This window comes from Sapajus apella, unplaced genomic scaffold (genome assembly GCF_009761245.1).
Source record: "Sapajus apella isolate SASKATOON/1434 unplaced genomic scaffold, GSC_monkey_1.0 scaffold6, whole genome shotgun sequence".
Lineage (NCBI taxonomy): Eukaryota > Metazoa > Chordata > Mammalia > Primates > Cebidae > Sapajus > Sapajus apella.
In genome coordinates this window covers 3,816,094-3,836,489 of record NW_022436946.1, presented here as the reverse complement: position 1 = coordinate 3,836,489, position 20,396 = coordinate 3,816,094, and the positions used below count along the sequence as shown (strand labels likewise).

At 40.1% G+C, this 20,396-nt stretch overlaps 1 protein-coding gene and 1 long non-coding RNA gene across 6 annotated transcripts in view; both read left to right on the top strand.

Moving 5' to 3' along the window:
- GRM1 (glutamate metabotropic receptor 1) overlaps positions 1–10,340 on the top strand; it is a 424,684-nt gene extending 414,344 nt beyond the window's left edge. For 2 of the 5 annotated variants that reach the window (XM_032274520.1, XM_032274524.1), the window contains one exon: positions 6,624–10,340. In XM_032274520.1, the coding sequence (XP_032130411.1) occupies positions 6,624–7,548 (925 nt within the window). In that variant the 3' untranslated portion in view covers positions 7,549–10,340. The remainder of the gene's footprint in view (positions 1–6,623) is intronic. The other 3 variants (XM_032274521.1, XM_032274522.1, XM_032274525.1) reach the window with 2 other exon arrangements.
- A 780-nt stretch (positions 10,341–11,120) lies between these two features.
- Positions 11,121–16,734, top strand: LOC116549169. The gene is made up of 2 exons (XR_004267731.1): positions 11,121–11,160; positions 16,687–16,734. It is a non-coding gene; the product is annotated as an uncharacterized LOC116549169 (long non-coding RNA).
- The last annotated feature ends 3,662 nt before the right edge of the window (positions 16,735–20,396 follow it).

The following is a 20,396-nucleotide window of genomic DNA, read 5'->3' as shown; positions in this document are numbered from 1 at the left end:
CCCATTTTTGACCTTTAGATCTTGACAGTGTCTTTTTAAGTTAACAAAAGAACATAGACCATGTTCAGTTCATTGTGCACGGAGTCTGTGGTCATTTTCAGCTGTTCCTTTACAGCCCTTCAAACTCCTGGGAGAGTCAAAGGTACACATTCCTGCAGCAGGAGGGAGCCCACTGATGAGGCGTCTGTGGCTTGAGTAGCTCTTCAGATGAGAAGAGCCCAATTTGTTCAAATATCTGCTACTGAACCTGGCCCTGGAGGCTGGTGAATAGGGTCGTAACATCTCTTCCCTTCACTAGGTGGAGTGGATTGGGAAGTCTGTGGTCTGCCTTTCTGCTTTTCCTTATACAAGCCCCAAAGAAAGAGCGTGGTCTCCACCAAATCATACTGATTCTTAGAGGAGCAAATATGGTAGTCCCGCTGGTGTTCCAGGTAGTAACTGAGAGGCGTCTGCACATCTAGGTCAGAGCCACTCTGTGGTGGCTGGATGCATTCTCTCTCATTCTTCCAAGCTCAGAAGGCATTGAGCGTTTCTTGCATCATGGGGTGAGTCTAACCAAGGATACAACAAGGAGATTCTACTTGTGAGCTTCTGGATGCCTGTCAAAAATGATTGATGGGAATGGGTAGATGTGCTTGTCCTGTCACGACATCAGGGCCAGAGAGAGAGGAGAGTTGACTGACATTTTGTGACTTAAAGGTGAGTGCCTAATAGTAAAGGTAAAAGCCGAATGTGGTACATCCCTGGTGGGTGACAAATAAGAAAGCAACAATCCCCAAAGCTAACAGATTGGCCGTTAAGAACTTTCAGAATAGGATCTATTCAGACTTTTCTTCTTCAGTCTATAAAGGATTAGGAAGAGATAAGTAGGTTTAAATCTGTGCACCATCGACTAAACTAAGACTGGATATTTTTAGCCGTGGTTGTTCCTGTTAATTTTTTTTTTAAGGTATGTTCTGTGACCTTCAGTTCCCACTGTTTTTGTGAATAGGCAAGGTAAAAGATTAGTGATCATGGAAATAAAGCTGCCTGCTGAACCATTATAATCTGTCTAGATTTGTCCTACTCCTGAGAAATAATCCCAACAGAGCAATGCAACTGTCATGTTTCTTACAGATAGAAAACTGGTGAACTTTCCAGTTCCAGGAAATATGTCGGTTGCATTGCTCTGTTAGGAAAGTGGCAAATTGGGAAATTTACCAGTTTTCCCATTTTCCAGGGTGAATTGTGAAACCTCCTGGTAGAGCTGAGGAGCATCAAAATCTCTATTAAGAGATTGTGTCCGATAGCACAAAGCATAGAAGAAATAATAATGTTTGACCTGAAATTTATTCAAAAGGAACATAATTTAAGCTCATCTATACTTCCTGAGGAAATATAATTACATTTGTTACACCTCTGCCAAAGCAATGCCACAGTACCAGCATGATGTCTTAAATAGACTTTGGCATGAGAATTTCTTAGATCAGCCAGTAATCATGATTAGGTTGAATCAAAGACCATTCAAAATGTACTTGGAAAAAGTAGTCTCCATCAGAATTCTATTCTTTAATTTGAAGTAAATTTGGCAATTTTCTCAAGACAGTGGAGCCTCTACCCAGACAAAGTTTATGGTGCCTTCCATACTTTACTGAATTGGATTAGGTAATTTTATCCCTGAATTTTTTTCTTTATTGATCAAATGAAGAAAGCACAGGTCTTAATAAAGGCAAACTGTTTTCGTTTGTATTGTCTTTTATCCAGTGTCATATAACTTGAGGGTGTAGGATGTAATTATCTAAAGATTCTAAAAAAATGACTGCACCTTTAGACTTTGTGATATTGTCTAATTTCAGCAAGCCAATGGCTCTCTGGCTTATGAAGGTAGAATTAAGGGGGAAAAGGCCAAAATTCACAATACTATTTAAGATGTAATATCAATAGAAACTACCAAGTTCTCATATAATTAGAAAGCATTTGTCTTAAAAAAAAAACACACACTCAGAGATTCTCTACCTTTCAGTCAGTGGTGAGTAAAAAAGGCGAGAAATTGTAATTATGTTCAGATAGGCCTCCAAGTTTGAGAATATATTCGAAATATGCAGATTTTTCTGGAAAGCTCTCAAGAATTGGAACTGGAGTCAGTGAGAGTCCTTTGTATTGATGACAAACCTGGGGCTGCCTGGGAAAACAGAAGTCTGATTCAACTGGTATCAAATAATTCCTAGACCTGAGATTCTACAAGATCTACTTCTCAGGCTGGATTAGAGTATCAGCGGGCTGACACATGTGAAGGTGAAATATTTGGATAGCTGCATTTCCAGCATCGCTTTGGGAACGTCTTGGTGGGGCCAGAACCTCCCCTTCCTTGACAGGCCTCATGTTCTAGCTGTAGCTGCAGGAGCCGCAGCAGAACTGCCCCAAAGCCTGTACCTTTTGATTGTTTTTCTTGGTGAATCAATTCTCTCCTTGCTGAGACTCAATGGCATTTTCTGTTTCCATTTTCACTTTCAGAGAAAACAAGTGCTACCCTCCTCAGGTTCCAAGGAGTGAGCCTCTCTTATGTGAAGGTCTTGCATTATCCGTGGGCTTTCTGGATATGGTCCTTGTATCTGTTGTGAAGCTATTAAGCCTAGAGGCAAAGACTTGATTTGGACGTGAGAGACAGGTGTTGTGTAAGCTTCCCCTTCAAGCAGCATGTACAGGATGCTTCCCTCCTGATGATCTCAAACACCCACCCACTGTTATTCCCATTTTAAACCTCTCTGGATCAGAGAACAGTGTACTCTGCAGATGTAACTGGTACTTACTGAAACAAATAAAACAGACAGGATCACTGAATGCCAAAGATATACTAATCTGTTTACACCACCCACTCTCAACTATTCTCTAAAGTGCTGTAAATATTGGGTTTTCTGTTTGGGGGATTGCAATACTTATCCAATGAAAGAAAAGCCAAAGCAAGATCCTGAACCTGTTGTTGCTGAAACTGCAGCCTCAGACCTGCCTAGCTCCCCACACAGCAACTGTCCGTTAGCCCATACATCCATAGGCCTACAGTGTTTTCCTCCAATTGAGCCACCTGAGATAGTTACTCCAAATGCCGCTGCATTTCATCTTCAGACGTGAGACTGTTTTAGGCCCCAGGTCTGTCCTTTGAAGTTTGAGCAAAAGGTTAGGGTGCTTTGTAACAATTATGTGGTGTTTTCTACACCAGATTGCTTTTCCTAAGATTAAGAAGACAAAGTTGAACAATCTAAGGAAGAGCTGGTGGCAGACGCAGAAACAATTAAAGTTATCTGGGATTAAATAAATGTCATATTGCAGGGTAATATTGCGTTTTTATAATGTATGTATTCTTTTTTGATATAAAGGGATTTAATTTTATACATTTTTCTCTTCTTAATATCACAGTAGTGGGTTCCCAGACTTCTCAAATAACATACACTCTTTTCACACCAAAACAGTTCTTCAGCCTTCACCAGAATCTATTATTAGTAAATGGAGCTCTATTCATGGCCATTTGAATACAGAACACAACAAAAGCTTCCTAGAATTTAGTTACACATGTATTGAATAGCACACTTTATCATAACAGCATCTACATACATTTTAAAACAGCAGTGCATTATCTACAAAGACACAGTATTTATTCAGCCTAAAAACAATGCTTAATGCAGGTATAGATGCATGGACCTTTCAGATCGTCTACAGACCACAGGTAAGAAATGACTCATCCTGAAGAACTAAATGTCTGTGAGATGATACATTTCTTCTACCATCTTTGGTTTTTAAAAAACAATGTATTTTGTCCTTGAAAAAAAGATTGCACTAATTTTCTTAATCTGATAAATGCCCTGAGACGTGAGATCTGTTTCCTTTTTAAACAGTACTTTACAGCAAATCTAGAGCAAGGCTGAAGGGAACCAAAGTTACCAGTTTTGAAGGCCATAGTAAAATGTCCCATCCCAAGAATAAAAATGGAATTCAATTAAAACAGAACTAAGTTGTGATTCTATCTGTCTGCAAGATGATTAATAATACTGTTAATTTATGGGTGTTTTTGATTTGAAAAGAGGCCCACATAGAACCTGTGGACAATGAGGAAACAGCCCATGTGAATGAATGGGTGAAGTGGAATCACCTTAGGGCTTTCCAGGAAACAAGGTACCTTTTGCTATTATGTGTAGAGACTAAGGCAATGTGTCATTGGGGCAGCTAACCCTGCTGGTTGAATTAGATGCAGACTAGTTCTATAGGGACCTGTTTTTTTTTTTTTTTTAAACACACACACATGCACACGCGCGCGCGCGCGCACACACACACACACACACACACACACACACCCCTAAATAGATATGGTGTAACATTTTGTTTAAGCATTTTCCTGATGGACATTAAGAAGGTGTTTCCTAATGCCTGTTAAGAAGTAGGCAGGTGGGGAAGGAAATATTTTTTTCATTGCAATTTAAAATGACACAAATCATTGAGTTGGATGTTATATATAGTAATGCATATTTAAGGAGCGTAAGAGGCAAGTAAGTTTTACATTTGCCTTTCTTGAAAAGGCATATTGAATGCATAAAGAGAAACAAAGTGTGTATCATGGTAGATGAAGGAGTAGTTGAGAAATATTAAGGGAGGTGAGCTTACCTAGAGTTTTAAGTGCAGAAGAGCAACTGTGGATTCTGGCAGTGCTTTTGGCTGGCTGGTTGACTACCTGTTCTTGCCAGGGACGCCACTAGCCTGTTCTTTAGTTTGTTCGCCTCAGAAAAGAGTCAGATACTGCAACAAGATAGTGTGGAAGTAAATGAGACAATTTTTAAAAACTTTGCAAGCACTTACACAGTCTCAGATAATGTGTAAAGCATATATTTGAAAGAAATATTAACTTTGATATAACAGAGATGAGCTTTTTCTTAGACAATTAAAAATGCAGTGTAGTTTACAGATATATGGAGGAACTACCTATTTCCCAAATAATGATGTCAAAACTTTAACTGTTTTAACTATTTTAGAGACTTTATATCCAGAATTTTCTGTAATCAATATCAGACTTGTACAGCCATCTGTACTGATCTGGCTCACTTTACTTTTCAATATTATAAAATATGAAATGTCAAAACATTACCTTCATCATAAATGTGATGCTCACATGTAATTTTTGAAGCATTCATTCTTGTATTCTCAAGATGATTAAATCAACCATTATTTAAACTACTGATCATTTTCTAGGTTTTTTCCAAACAAAAACTAGAATATGGATTAGTCTAGTTCACACCTGCACTTAAAGAAAAAAACATTCATTTTCATATTACTTTTAATGCCACAAATGTGTTTTTATTATGTTATTTTCTCCATCATTTTACTGGATACAGAGAAAAAGCAAACTTCTAAAAAAAAGAGAAGAAACAGTTATTTCCTGATTTAAGGATTAATGCTGTTGTTCTTAATAGAAGGCTATGGTAAGGTACCACCATCTGCTAAAAGTTATACAGAAAAGCAGTTGAGTCCAGAAGTAAGATCAGAATTATTACAATAGGCAGAATAAAATTTGGGGTGTATGCTGCAGTACATTTCATTATATTCTTATTCAGGGAGAAATTTTCTATGGTTGGTTTTCTGTGGGTGCCATGAAGATGAGAGTTGATAAGGCTGGGAGGCTGCTGGCATCCTAAGACTTTTCTTCTCCCAGGCTCAGTGAGTAGAGGTCTTTGTAACTGCTGCTTTGCCTCAATCATAATCTTCTCTTATTTGCATCAAACTACCCTAAAGCCAGATGTGGGCATTTGTATTTGGCTTCTTCCTTCTATTGCTTTTCAAACACAGCTATTTCAGTGTTCCTAGTGTGGTAATCCCAAACTACCTGCTGTGAATCAGGGCCTTTATGTGAATTGTAATCCACTGTATGTGTGAGAAATAATGCTCTGAATTTTTTTTTAAAACAAAATCTATGAAGCACGTAAATTGACTGTGAGTCCGGGTTTTTCTGTCATCTGCTTTTTCGTGCTCGTTATAGGTACCCATTATGATCATGCCACTCTGGTCATGGGAAATACTTGCATATGAGAATGAGTAACTGACGGGATTTGTTTTATAATCCCACAACAACGAGATTAGCTTTGTACGTGGGTCTTAATTTGTCTCAAGGACTATAGCCATTATTTTGGTTTTCCATGTGTAACTAAGATTTTTTTTTAAAAAATAAAAGTTTTCCTCCATCAGTTGGGAGTTTTTCGTGTGTGTGTGTGTGTGTGTGTGTGCGCGCGCGCGCGCGTGACAGAGAGAAACAGCGAGAGAGACAGAGTACAAGGGAGAAAAGGGAGCTTCGTGGTATCATAGGCCTTAATGAAAATAGCTATTTCTACAACAGACTGGCTTTTCTCCTCAACACCTTTTCTCAGGGTCAATATTTCCTTCTTTGGCTCAGGATGGAATCACTGGCTGCAGCTCCAGAGGCAGCCCGTGGTAACTGCAGCTTTGGGTGTTCCTTTTCTCAGAGGAGATATGGGGTGCTGGAGCAAAGGCCTAAAGCAGAGACAGCAGTTAAATCACATTGAGCTAGGTTTGCATATGTTTTATATGTATTTTATTCTGTGTGCATGATCTATCTGCAAATAAATCCATCTCTATTTTATTCATAGTTCTAATGGCAAGTCTGTGTCATGGTCTGAACCAGGTGGAGGACAGGTGCCCAAGGGACAGCACATGTGGCACCGCCTCTCCGTGCACGTGAAGACCAATGAGACGGCCTGCAACCAAACAGCCGTCATCAAGCCCCTCACTAAAAGTTACCAAGGCTCTGGCAAGAGCCTGACCTTTTCAGATACCAGCACCAAGACCCTTTACAACGTAGAGGAGGAGGAGGATGCCCAGCCGGTTCACTTTAGCCCTCCTGGCAGCCCTTCCATGGTGGTGCACAGGCGCGTGCCCAGCGCGGCGTCCACTCCGCCTCTGCCGCCCCACCTGACCGCAGAGGAGACCCCCCTCTTCCTGGCCGACCCGGCCCTCCCCAAGGGCTTGCCCCCTCCTCTCCAGCAGCAGCAGCAGCCCCCTCCACAGCAGAAATCGCTGATGGACCAGCTCCAGGGAGTGGTCAGCAACTTCAGCACCGCGATCCCGGATTTCCACGCGGTGCTGGCAGGCCCCGGGGGTCCCGGGAACGGGCTGCGGTCCCTGTACCCGCCCCCGCCGCCCCCGCAGCACCTGCAGATGCTGCCGCTGCAGCTGAGCACCTTCGGGGAGGAGCCAGTCTCCTCGCCCGCGGACGACGACGACGACAGCGAGAGGTTTAAGCTCCTCCAGGAGTACGTGTATGAGCACGAGCGGGAAGGGAACACGGAAGAAGACGAGCTGGAAGAGGAGGAGGAGGACCTGCAGGCGGCCAGCAAACTGACCCCGGAGGATTCGCCCGCGCTGACGCCTCCGTCGCCTTTCCGCGACTCGGTGGCCTCGGGCAGCTCGGTGCCCAGCTCCCCGGTGTCCGAGTCCGTGCTCTGCACCCCTCCCAACGTGTCCTACGCCTCCGTCATTCTGCGGGACTACAAGCAAAGCTCTTCCACCCTGTAGGGGGGAAGGGTCCACAGAGAAAAGCAAGACAAGCCGGAGAGCTCCCACACCTCCAGAGATGTGCAAAGGGCTGGAAGGAGAAGCCGGGGAGTGGGGAGCCTCGTCGGAGAGGAGGAGACCGCTGCTGCCGCTGCTGCTGCTGCTGCTGCCTTAAGCAGGAAGAGGGAAAGACACCAAGCAAAAAATGCTCCAGGCCAGGATTCAGATTCTTGAATTATTCAAAAGCCTTCTCTGGGAAGAAAGGGAATTCTGACAAAGCACAATTCCGTATGGTATGTAACTTATCGCAAATCAATAAATAATGACATCACAAACATAATCTCCTTTGCACAATTGTGCATAGCTATATATATATGCCCACACACACTGGGCCATGCTTGCTAAGGAGCAGCCCACGTGGACATGCCAGTCAGATCATGAGTTCACCTGACGGCATTCGGAGTGAGCTGGTGGAGCCGCACAGAGCAGGTGCGGGGAGGGGAAGGGCCCAGGCCAGACCCACAATAAATGACGGGATGATGGAACAGCAGCTCCTTGCTCAGAAACCTTCTCCCCGCTGGGCTGACAGACTCCTCATCTTCAGGAGACTCAGGAACGGGGCCGCGTAGGGGTCCTTCTTCATCCACCGCAACCCATCCAGTGCCAGCTTTGAGATTGCACTTGAAGAAAGGGGCATGGACCCCCTGCTGCTCTGCGGTTTCCCTTTATTTAGGAAAACAGGGATAAGAGCAAAATTATCACCAAGAAGTGCTTCATCGGCGTGCTACAGGAGGAAGGAGCTAGAAATAGGACAATCCATCAGCATGGAACTTTGAAAAACAGAACAGCATGATCAGCTTCTCATGTTCCATATTCACTTATTGACGATTTGAGGAAAAGGCCAGAATAAGAGATTGTTTTGAGAGCGGCAGAAACCCTTTTGTGGATTAACTTGTGTTTGTGCCAAGCGGGCTCTCCATTGCCCTTCAGTTAAAGAATAAACCATGTGGCAAAATTGTTACCTTCCACTTACTGTAGCAAATAATACCTACCAGTTGAACTTCTAAGATGAGTATATGTACAATTTGGTGCCATTATTTCTCCTATGTACTACAGAAACAAATCCAACTTTGAATCTAATGGTGTACTCAATAGCAACTATTACTGGTTTAAATGACAAATAATTCTATTCTCTTGTCACTGAAGTGTCACTAGCTAGTGAATGTGTTCCTGTGTCCTTGTATATGTGTAATTGTAAAATTTGTGCAATGTAATGTCAAATTGACATGTCAGTGTCAATCTTGTAGTCAATCCAACTGCAATTAGAAATTGTCTTTTGAATATACTATAGATTTTTTTATGTTCCAATAATGTTTTATACATCATGGTCATCAATATCTACAGAAGCTCTTTGAAAGTTTGAATACTGTGGCTCAATGTTTTTCATATGCAGGTTGCATGGACATTTTTCTTCAAAGATGGAACTTATTTTTCAGATATTTTCCGATGTGGAGATATGCTATTAATGAAGTGGTTTGAAAATTTGTTATATTAAAAATGCACAAAAAACTGAGAGTGAAAATAAAAGGTACATTTTATAAGCTTGCACACATTATTAAAACATGATTGAACAAAGCATTTAGATTGTTCCAGATTATTTTAGTTTTAAAAAAAGATTTTCGACAGCTACTCGAGCTCTGCTATACAGTAACATCGAACTCAGCTCATAATTTCTAAAATCTTTATCGATCACATTTTGCCTTCCTTTAATTTTTATGTCCATGTACTTTCATTCCTGTGTCTTGGCTGTCATAACTTTTTATTTCTGTTATCTGCTGTTGTGTAATATCCATGGACATGTAATCCACTTATTCCACCTTTACCCTCCCTTTTTACCCACAATAAAAGGATTTTTCTTGCTTTTTTGATTTCCTCTATTATTTGTGGAATGAATTTCTACCCCCCTTAAATATCTTTGTTTATGCCTTATGTTCAGTCATTTTTTAATATGCTTCCTTCATATTGAAGCTGCTGATTTCTCAGCCAAAAATCATCTCAGAATCTTTAAATATCCACTGTATCATTTGTTCAGAATTTAACATCCACTCCAGTGTTGGAGGCTTGTATTTCTTATACTTCACCATATTCTACTGCCAAGTTTGGTCAGTTCCACATCAAGAATGAACTGACTTTCCTTAAAAAAAATTATTTTAAAATATCTTTATTGAAAAGATCTCGTGACTGAAATGTGGACTTTGGTTCCATATTTTCATTGTAAGAAAGCAGACAGAGGACAATCAATGGCTCCAGTGACTAATAGATGGGTTTTTAGTAACTGACAAATTCACAAGGGAAAGCATATGACCTCTTTCTTAGTGAATCATGTTTATTATTTAATCTTAATGCCACTAACATACATCCCTAATATCACAGGGCTTGTGCATTCAGATTTTTAAAAATTAAAATAGATAAGAAAATTTATATTCAAGTGTAAGATGATATCAGGTTGGTATAAGACATTTGGTGAACACGTTCATTCAACTGTGATCATTTTATCACTCTGAATGAGTACCATTGTCTTGATTATGGGGTCTCTTGAATAAATACAGTATTAATCCTTATGTCATCATTGTTCAAAATTGGAGAGGTATACATACATACCCTATAACAAGAGGTCCAAAACTCATCACCTTAATGTATGTGCTGCTACAAGTTGTTCAGCTTCTTGTAAACGTGTTTTCCTTTGGCTCGTTACTGCCTTTTGTCAAATAATCTTGATAATGCTGTATAATAAATATTTTCTATTTATTAAATGTGTATGTTCTTTCTCTATATTCTGAGAGTTACAACAATAGAAATGAACCAATAGAAGAAACACTTCCAAGATTTTGATTTGGCTCAGAACATGTTTTCTGGGTGAAAGCTGGATAAAGCAACACAAAATCTACAGATCAAGTAGGTGAGAAGTATAGTGTGACTATGAAGAAGTGGTACCTCACGTTGTAGCAGTTTTAAATGAAATCCAAAATTAAAATTGGCAGTGCCCTTGGCAGATATTGTCATTCATCTTATTGACAAGTGTGTGAGGCTGAACAAACTGGGCATTCTAATGGAGCTCTGGGGGCAAAGGTTTTCAGTGGTCCCAGCTTTGTTTTATTCATGCCCTGCAAGGCTTTTCTTTCCTTGGTTCACACGTTAGGGGGACCTCATTTCCAACCTTACTGATATTCTTCGGCCCACCCTAAGTTCTACTCCCCTACATTTCAACAGGCACTTCACTGGTTCCCCAAACAAAGGAGTCTCTGTTATTGAAACTTTCTGCTATGAGATTCCTGCAAAGTAGGCCATTTCCCAAGTATCACTCAAAAAGAAAATATGATGGTACAAGAACCACACCCATAAGACTGTCACGCGTTTTGACGGCAGGAGCAAGCTCCACACAGGAAGTCTAATGTTAAAGACCCACAAACAGAGGCTGGGACATGAGAGGTTTCTTCACTGTGCCTAGAAGATGGAAGAAGAAACCATGAAATAAGAGCTTTGTGTCTCAAGAGGAAAAGCAGGCCAGCTGGGCACGGTGGCCCACACCTATGATCCTAGCACTTTGGGAGGCTGAAGCAGGCAGAGCATGAGGTCAGGAGTTCAAGACCAGCCTGGCCAGCATGGTGAAACACCATCTCTACTAAGAAAATACAAACATTAGCTGAGCATGGTGGTGTGCACCTGTAACCCAGCTACCTGGGACGCTGAGGCAAGGGAATCGCTTGAACCTGGGAGGCAGAGGTTGCAGTGAGCTGAGCTTGTGCCACTGCACTCTAGCCTAGGTGACAGAGTGAGACTCTGTCTCAAAAATAAAAGAGGATAAGCTACAGGAGAGGAGAGAATGAGAAACAAAAACAGGAAAGAAAAAAATGAAGAAAAGTGATAGAGAAGACAGAGAAATGTTTAAGGTACATAGCCTAAAGATAAATCCAAGTATCAGGGTAGGTCACAAAGGACTCCATTTGGAGAGAGTCCAGAAGCTTTATTTGGACCATAAGAAAGACATTTGGAGAGGCTAGGATTATGGTCCAGATGCCATAAACGACGTATGAGTAACTGCCCCATGATTTCTACAGAGAATGCCCTGGGAGGGAATCAAAGAGAAGGGAATCAATACTTTTATAACCTGCTGTGTGCCAGCCACTGGGTTCTTTGAATTCATTCTCATTTAATCTTTCCATTACTACTGTCATATAGAAGGACACTTTCCATTTCTCAGCTAGTAAGTGGCCCAACAGAGCTTCGATCCTCATTTTCATCCAGTGTAGAGCCTGTGAATTCATGTTCCTCTCCAGAGCCCAGGGAAGTATGAAGGAAGTGGTTCCTTTTTGCTTGGGATTAATTTTTCTTTCTGATTTCTGAGTTGATGGCAAAGCACATACTCAATAAAGATTTGTTGAAAAAGTAATAGAGAAAATGAATGTTAGAACACCATATAGTTTTCCCAGTTCAATTCCCTGAAGATTTATTCCAAGATCCTTATGGGGTCCAGAGCTCTATATTTCCACCTGCTAATTCTAACTCTGCCAGCTGGAACAACACATGCTTCCATCATGAAAAGCAAGCTCTCCTTTTGGCATCAGAAAGAGCTGGCCCATGGGCAGCAGGTCTCCCTTTCCTGCAGAGTCCATTGAGCCCAACCAGAATGCAGTACTGGGTGTGGAAAACAGCGTCCTCTGCAGAAGAACTGCAGATAAGATATAAACTACTTAAGTGGGACATCAGTTTAAGTGAGGAAATCACCCACGAGAAAGCAGGGGCAGGTTTTCTTTCTTAAAGAAATGAATGTCTTCAGACATAGGCAAAGCAAAATGGGTTACCAGGAGTTAGAGGAACGTGAGGAAGAGGAAGAGCTTAGGTAGGGAGTTGTACTAATAACCAGAAACCAGAGACTGGCTTGATTTTCCCAGGGCAGCTTAGGAAGGAAGACTTATTAGTTAAAAATTAAAAGAAACGAAACTTAAGAATGAAGATCACAAAAACTGAAAAGGAAAATAATGACAGAAGCTTAGAGTTGGAAGTAAACTTAGAAGTCATTTAAAATAAACTTTTACCCTGTTCAGGATTCCATTCCCCTGTGTTCTGTTTCTCTTCCTAGATGGCAAGAAACCACCACTGATGAGTTGGGCTGTGCGTGGGGCCAATTACCTGCAGTTGCTGTGCCAAAGAAGGCAGAGAGCCTTAGATACTGGGAGAACAAGTCCAAAACCATATTGTTAAACGACAATGCCAGTTAGAGAACATAACTCAGGCCCAAATCCAGAATGGAGGCATGACAGGAACCAGGGAATCTAAAAGGAGAAATCATCAAGACAGGCAACAGGGTGGTAGGCTATGGAATTCTGCAAATAACATGCTGGTGACAGAAATGAGTTTTTAGTGAGAACTACAGAGGATTACATGTGTAACCAGAGATTAAGGGTCAGAATAGATTGAGGTGACTTTTTCCCCCCTGCTTAAGTATTTCCAGACTAGAGTCTTATATTTGATATGGGAAAGCTCTACTTGTTAGGAAATTCTTTCCTCAGCTGAAAATTGCTTTTCTCTAATTTTTCCTGAGTTCTGCTTTTTAGAAAAACACTGAACAAATTTAGTCCACTGTGCACGTGACTTCCCTTCAGCTACTTGAATACAGTGATTATGTCATCCTTTAGTGGTTTATTCTCCAAACAAAATAGCTTAACTTCCTTCCATTGTTGTCTTTATTATTATTTTCCTAACCCCGTAATCAGGCTATAATCCTACTCCAATTTTTGAATATCCCTTAAAAACATATTGTATCCAGAACTGGACACAATACCACACATACACTTTGACTCTCTTTAACCATTATTCTAATATTTCTGCCTAAATTTCTGTTAACTTTGCAGTATTGCCTCGTTTTGCACGCACACTTAGCTCAGAGCCAGCTATAACCCTGAAGCCATTTTTATACGAATTGCAAGAAATGGATATGAATGTGAATCTTTTCTTAAGTTGAATTTCTCTAGAAAGAGACCCTGAGAGGAGGACTTGCCCACAAGTTGTGTATTGGGGAAGTGATCCCAGGAAGCTCTGGTAGAAGAGGGCGCAAGAGAAGTAGCAAGCCATACGCAAGCAATAAAGGGACATTACCATGTAGGGTTGCCACTGTGGGAAACAGGGGCTCCGTCCTGCTGAGAACTCTATGAGACAGTGGAGAACATGCCTCACAAGTGTCCCCACTTCCGGTGGGGCAAAAGAATTGAGGGTAGCAATTGGAGCAATTTCTGTCAATCATAGTTGAATGCTCTCGGGAGGGAGGTACATGTTAATTTCTAGTTACTCCCTGTGTGTCCCAAGTGCAGGTCCCTATCTCAAGAGAAAGCACTCAGGCAAAGAGTTGAAGATGCTGGAGGTTGAATATTTTAATATTGGTTTGTGTGAGGAAGGTAAGCACCAAGTGGATGTGGTCAGAACAACAGAGTACCAGCTACAGATGTGATTATGGCGAGAAAGAAAGGTGGCGTGGGGGTGCAGAGACAGAGAAGTGGGAGGATATTTCCACCAACGTAGATAACACCACAGATAAAGATGTGAAGACAAAGACCAGAAGAAGTCAAAGCAAAGGTATATCCCACTTGTAGTGGGAATAGGCACTTCTAGAATCACCCATAGAGAATACTATTTCTTCATAGCTAGGAAAATCACAACAGAAGAAGTGAAAGTTTGCTTTAAATAAGTGTGTTGTTACATTCTGGATTACTTCCATGCAAAGATTCCTTAAATTTGGTCATTATTCTACTATAAAAGTAATAATATGCATTGCAGAAAATTGGAATTAAAGAAAAAACCTATAGTCACATGATCCAAACATTAACATTGTAGATTTTATTTTTTCTTCCAGTGACTTTCATGTAAGTTTTGTTTTAACCGAGTTAGAATCAGCTTTCATTTATATTAGGTTGTTGCAAAGGTAACTGCAGTTTTGCTATTACTTTTAATGGTAAAACTCACAGTTACCTTGGGACCAACCTGATATTTGTGTTTCCTGCTTTTTTTCATTTAGCATTATGACCAACAGCAGGAGTTTCCACTTGATCAGATCTAAGGAATCACCTGCTTACAGAGTTAGACAAGTCTCTGACTCCCAAATAATCCAGGAAACCTTTGGGAAATAATTCATACCTGGTCCCTAACTGAGGTTCAAATGTATAGCACCATAGCCAATAGGCGGTAGTGTCCTCAGGAAGTGAGATTATGGAGAGGGGCAACAGATGGTGTGAAAGAAGGAGAAAAAAAAAGAGTCAGGAGAAATAAATGAGAGATCCCATTTCTACAAAAAAAAAAATTAGCTGGGCACAGTGGCACACTTATAGTCCCAGCTACTCTGGAGGCTGATACGGGGAGATCCATTGAGCCCTAGGGGTATGAGGCTGCAGTGAGCCATGATGACATCACTGCACTGCAGCCTAAGTGAAGTGACAGGACAAGACCCTGGAGAGATGGAGAGAGAGAGAGAGACAGAGAGAGACAGAGAGAGAGAGAGAGAAAAGAAGAAGAAGAAGGAAGAGGAGGTGGAGGAGGAGGAAGAAGAGGAGAAGGTGGAGGAGGAGGAGGTGGAGGAGAAACAATGGAGGGGATGAAGACGAGGAGGACAAAGGAGAAGAAGAAAGCATTACATCTGAGCCAAAATCAGCAACAAGGCTTGGGTAGTAGGTGGATTGGAGCAATCATTAAACCCATTAGATCCTGGAGCAGGGCTTAAACTCATCAGAATCTACTGCACTTAGCAACGGAGAAAGCTGTGTGGCTCTACAGTAAGGATGTATCATGGGGCATCAATAACAGAGGTCAGAAGCAGAGGGTACCTGAATACTTGCGCTCCTAATGACAGCAAAGAAGAGAACCTCATAGGACATAAGATGTCAAGGCTGTGTAAGCACTACCACATGGGCAACTCAAGCCAGGAATAAATGGCTAGGTGGCTATGGATAGATGCATGGAACAGCCATAGAAGCAATAGAGTATCCACAGGCAACAGCCAAAACAGAGCATAAAATTAGCAGCTGAAGCAAAGAAGGCAGAGATGCAGGCAGTATGCAAATTATATGAAGGGCAACACTCTCCCTTCTCCAAAGACCCAGCAGAATTGGGACATGCTATGGACTTTGCCATGAGGCATATATGGGGTTTGGGAGAATCATTAAAATAACTTGCTTAGTATTCATAAACTAAAAGGTAAAGCATTGCAGGTATTTCTGACATTAACAAAAATATTCCATAAACTTCATGATGTGAATATCTCTTAATTTATTTAATAATTTTCCTACTTCTAGACACGTTGATCATTATAGTTTTTTTAATTCTGTAACTAGAATAAAAAGTTGTTTCATGCCAAAAGATTTTTCTATGTATAATAACATTCTTAAGGTAGTTTCTAAGATTATTATCAATTATTTAATAATAATTATTATTTTTACTGTCAAACAATATATTTTTAGGTCATAGTTGACTTGGTAAGATCCTTTGAGATAGGACTTATTTTATAAATATGAAAACTGAGGCTCAAAAAGATAAACTTGCGTAAGACCACAAGGCTAGTAAAGTACATCCATTGGCTTGCAAAGCCCACACTCTTAACCAGCAGCCTATGCTGAAAAGCTGTGCTAAACACTATTCTGAAAGCTTTTGATACAAATAAACACGCTTAGTTTAAATAGCAAAATAATGGAAATTTTATACTGCTGGCTCTAGAATCACCAGTTGAAAAGTAGGTATGAATTATCTCCCTAGGGGCTTCAAGATTCTATGGAATTGGGGAAGTTTGTCTAATTACACAAGTAGAATCACCACCAGACATTGACTTGCTGTGGAAGGCGGCCATAAGTGGCCAATTCTACCTTTAAACCACAGTTTAATTCCAAATATTTATAAAGATGTTAGAAAAATACTTGAAATAAAATAATTTTGTTGTAAGCATCTTATGGCCCTGTAGTTTAATAACACACATCATTCTAAAAGTAGCATTAAAAAAAAGCCATTATTACTTCCAAAATATTTACTGAAGAATTTCAAAGTAAAAAAAAAAAAAAAAAAAAAAAAAAAAAAAAGAGAGAGAGAAGAAATTATCCGCAAAAATGTGAAGTGGATCATGAGATTAGGAGATTGAGATCATACTGGCCAACATGGTGAAAGCCCATCTCTGCTAAAAATACAAAACTTAACTGGGCGTGGTGGCACCTGCCTGTAATCCCAGCTACTTGGAAAGCTGAGGCAGGGGAATCACTTGAACCAGGGAGCTGGAGGTTGCAGTGAGCCAAGATTGCACCACTGCATTCCAGCCTGGAGAAAGAGCGAGACTCTGTCTCAAAAACATAAAAATAAAAATAGCCAGCTAAATTCCTAGTGAGAACTATGTAACATTTATAAAATTGAGGCCAACACTGTATGGGTATCAGTAAATCCTCAACGTATTGGCTATATTTTAAAAATAAACTCAGTTCTTGTTTTCAGTAGGCTAACCTCACTCAGAATTAGCATGCCTAATTATTTCTTTCACTAAAGTGGTACTTCTGATTTAGGGAGAAAATCTATAGTAAAAGAATCCTAGGTTAGCAATATTTAGTTGTGCCAAAAGTTAGCTGTTTGGTCATGGGTAAATCACTCGACTTCTTTAATCCTCAGCATTTTATCTCTAAAATAATGAGTTTGGATTATGTGGAATAATAATAAATTCACTCAGGACTTATTATGCATCCCTATGTCTCTAGCATTATGTCTTTGATGTTGATTAATCCATATAACTGAGCCAAGTAGGTATGAAGTGCTGTATTAGCAGAATCAACTAGATTAAGCTAGGACACAGGGAAGAAGAGAGGGAGGAAGGGAGGAAGAGAGGAAGGAAAGGAGGGAGGGAGGGAGAGAGGATGGAATGGGGGGAGGGAGGAAGGAAGGATGGAAGGGAGGGAGGGAGGGAAAGAGGGAGAAAGGAAAGAAGGAAGGAAGGAAATGAGATCTCAGTGCCTTAATAAAATAACATTTATTTCATGGTTACATAAAGTTACCTGCAGGTTGAGCCACCCACTTTCATGTCAGTAGCAACCCTAGCTGGAGTTCATAAGTCTGCAGTTCATAAGTCACTACACAGGGGAATTTCATGAACTGGAGGCTTGTGCAGGGTGCTTTTAAAGACCAGAACCAGCAGTGGATGGCTTCACTTCACTTCCACCCACACTCTCTGGGTGGAGCTCAGTCATGTATCCCCTGAAACTTAACGGTAAGGGAGGCTAAGAAATATAGTCGTCCTAATGTCTAACACCATAAATGGTGAACACAGTTCATTACCTCTGCCATAGTTATTTGACCCAATCTATATATAAAAAGACTGGGGTTTAGGTATACTAAGTAGTTTGCCGGGGGTTCACACAGCTAATAAGGGATGATTATGAAAGTCAAAGGATCAAAAGAATCCCTACCTTAACTAACCTCTAAATTATGCAAACCTCTAAGTCTCCTTCCATCAGCATTGTCACCACCATGATTGCACCCAGAAAACAGAGTAATTGATAGCAAAAATTCTATTTTTTTTTTTTTGAGGCAGAGTCTCGCTCTGTCACCCAAGCTGGAGTGCAGTGGTGTGATCTCAGCTCACTGCAGCCTCTGCCTCCTGGGTTCAAGCGATTCATGTGCCTCAGCCTTCCTAGTGCTGGGTTTACAGGCACGTGCCACCACATCCAGCTAATTTTTTTTTTTTTTTTGTATTTTTAGTAGAGATGGGGTTTCACCATGTTGGCCAGGATGGTCTCTATCTCCTGACCTTGTGATCCACCCACTTCAACCTTTGGGAAGTGCTGGGATTATAGGCATGAGCCACTGTGCCCCGCCAATTCTTTTGATTTGTTTTTCTTTTTTCAGTTCTTTGCTGCAATGCATAATCTGTTTTCATGTAGCCACATAGACAGATACATGACAGAAATTTTTGGCACAGGCTTTTGTAACCAGTTCTATTTATCAAAATTCAGTCTGATAGTGAAAACTTTCATCAACTCCGCTCCAAGTAACTAGTAAACAGATGTATCTTAAAATAACCTTAATCCTCTCATACTAGGATATTGTATTTAATTTACTGTAAGTAGTGGTAATGGAGAGAAGCGTTTTTTCAATGATTAGTTGAGTTTCTAATTTTTAAAATAATTTAAAATAATTAATACAAATTAATTTTTGCCCAACTTTAAAAATAACCAGTTAAAAAATATGGAGTAGTGATCAAATTAGTCTCACATCTGCAGAGTTATAATAGAACCTTAGTGATAAAATGAAAATACTTTTCTAGGAGAGAGGACTTATAATTAATGAGTGGTTTCTGCTCATTCAGGGTGATATTTGCCTTTATGAAATGCAATCTATTTCTCCTGTAGAAATATGTATAATTTACTACCTGATGAGATGCCTTCTATTTCTCCTGTAAAAAGTATACCCTTGTGAGAGAGTGACTGCAATGCCTGGCAGCAGAGGGCCTCAGAGGTGCGAGGTCTGAGATCCAAGGAGATTGAGTAATGAAGAAGTTCAGACCAATGACCCACATTAGCAATACCAAGTAACATGTAGACATGGTTATTCCCAAGATATGAGGGAGATGTGATTTATGCCATCATTTACATTTACATCTCTCATCAGATGCTGCAATGGTGTCAAGATATTTTCTACCCATTATAACAGGTTATAAAATACCTGTAGAGCTTCAGCCTGTTTTACCTACAGAGAGTTGATCACCATTTCTTCTTTTTTAAATCCCTATGTTTAAATCTCTAAATCTGAGGTCTGAAATCCTAGAGACTGTAAATATTATCCACCTTCTCTTTTCCTATTCAACCATTCTAAATTTACCTGAAATGTAAAGGCTAAGCTAAAAGGAAAATATGCATTCATGAAAGATTTAGTTTTCCCTGATTACCATCTTTCTGTTTACCATTCCTGTTGGCATAGGCAGGTAAAATTGAATGACAAACATCGTTTTACTCTGCCTCTTGTTTATGTTAAAGTAATGATATTGCAGAGCATTCTGCATAATATATAAAGCATTCACTTATAAACAAATGTTATCTATATTCCACCTCCTTAAAACCAACACAAATATGTGACAGATTTTTACTTTATCTCAAAATGTTTATGCAAAGTTTAAGAAACACCATCTCTGTATATTTAAATTTTTAAAATATTCTTTAAATATTATTTTCGAACTGGCTCTTCTTAAGCGTTAGTCTAGAAAGAGTCCTGAATAACACCTGAATCTTAAAAAATCTTCACCCCCACTGCTAATGTTAAAGGAAGGAGAGGAAAATTTATTTCACATTTTGGAAACCACAAATTGCAGCATCACTCAGCATATTGAAAATAAAGCCTAAAATATTGGAGATTACATTCTTAGCAAACACCATTGTCCCTTATATTCAAAAATAAAGTTAGAAAATGATATTTCATTTACACCACTGCTCAATTTGACCATGTAACTGCTCAAGAAGTTATTAAAATTCCTTCCAAAGAATTTAAATAAAAAGGCCAATAGCCATTTATTGTGTCACCAATTGTGTGTCACCTGGCCAAACGTACTAGAATTGTTTCCTTTCCTGAACTTTAAGGCACAAAAATCCATGGTATTTGACACACACTTCATAATTTGTTGGTGAGTCACCAGTTAGGCTAGGAACCTCATGATCTAATAGTTTGTGACTATGCTTCTTCTAGTAGAAGAAATTCTCATTGTTGGAAACAGCTAGCCAACCAGTATCATAGGAATCTTTTCAGCCCCCAACTTTTTGATAAATCAGCTGACAATAATAACCAATGAATCAGTTAATAACAGGGGA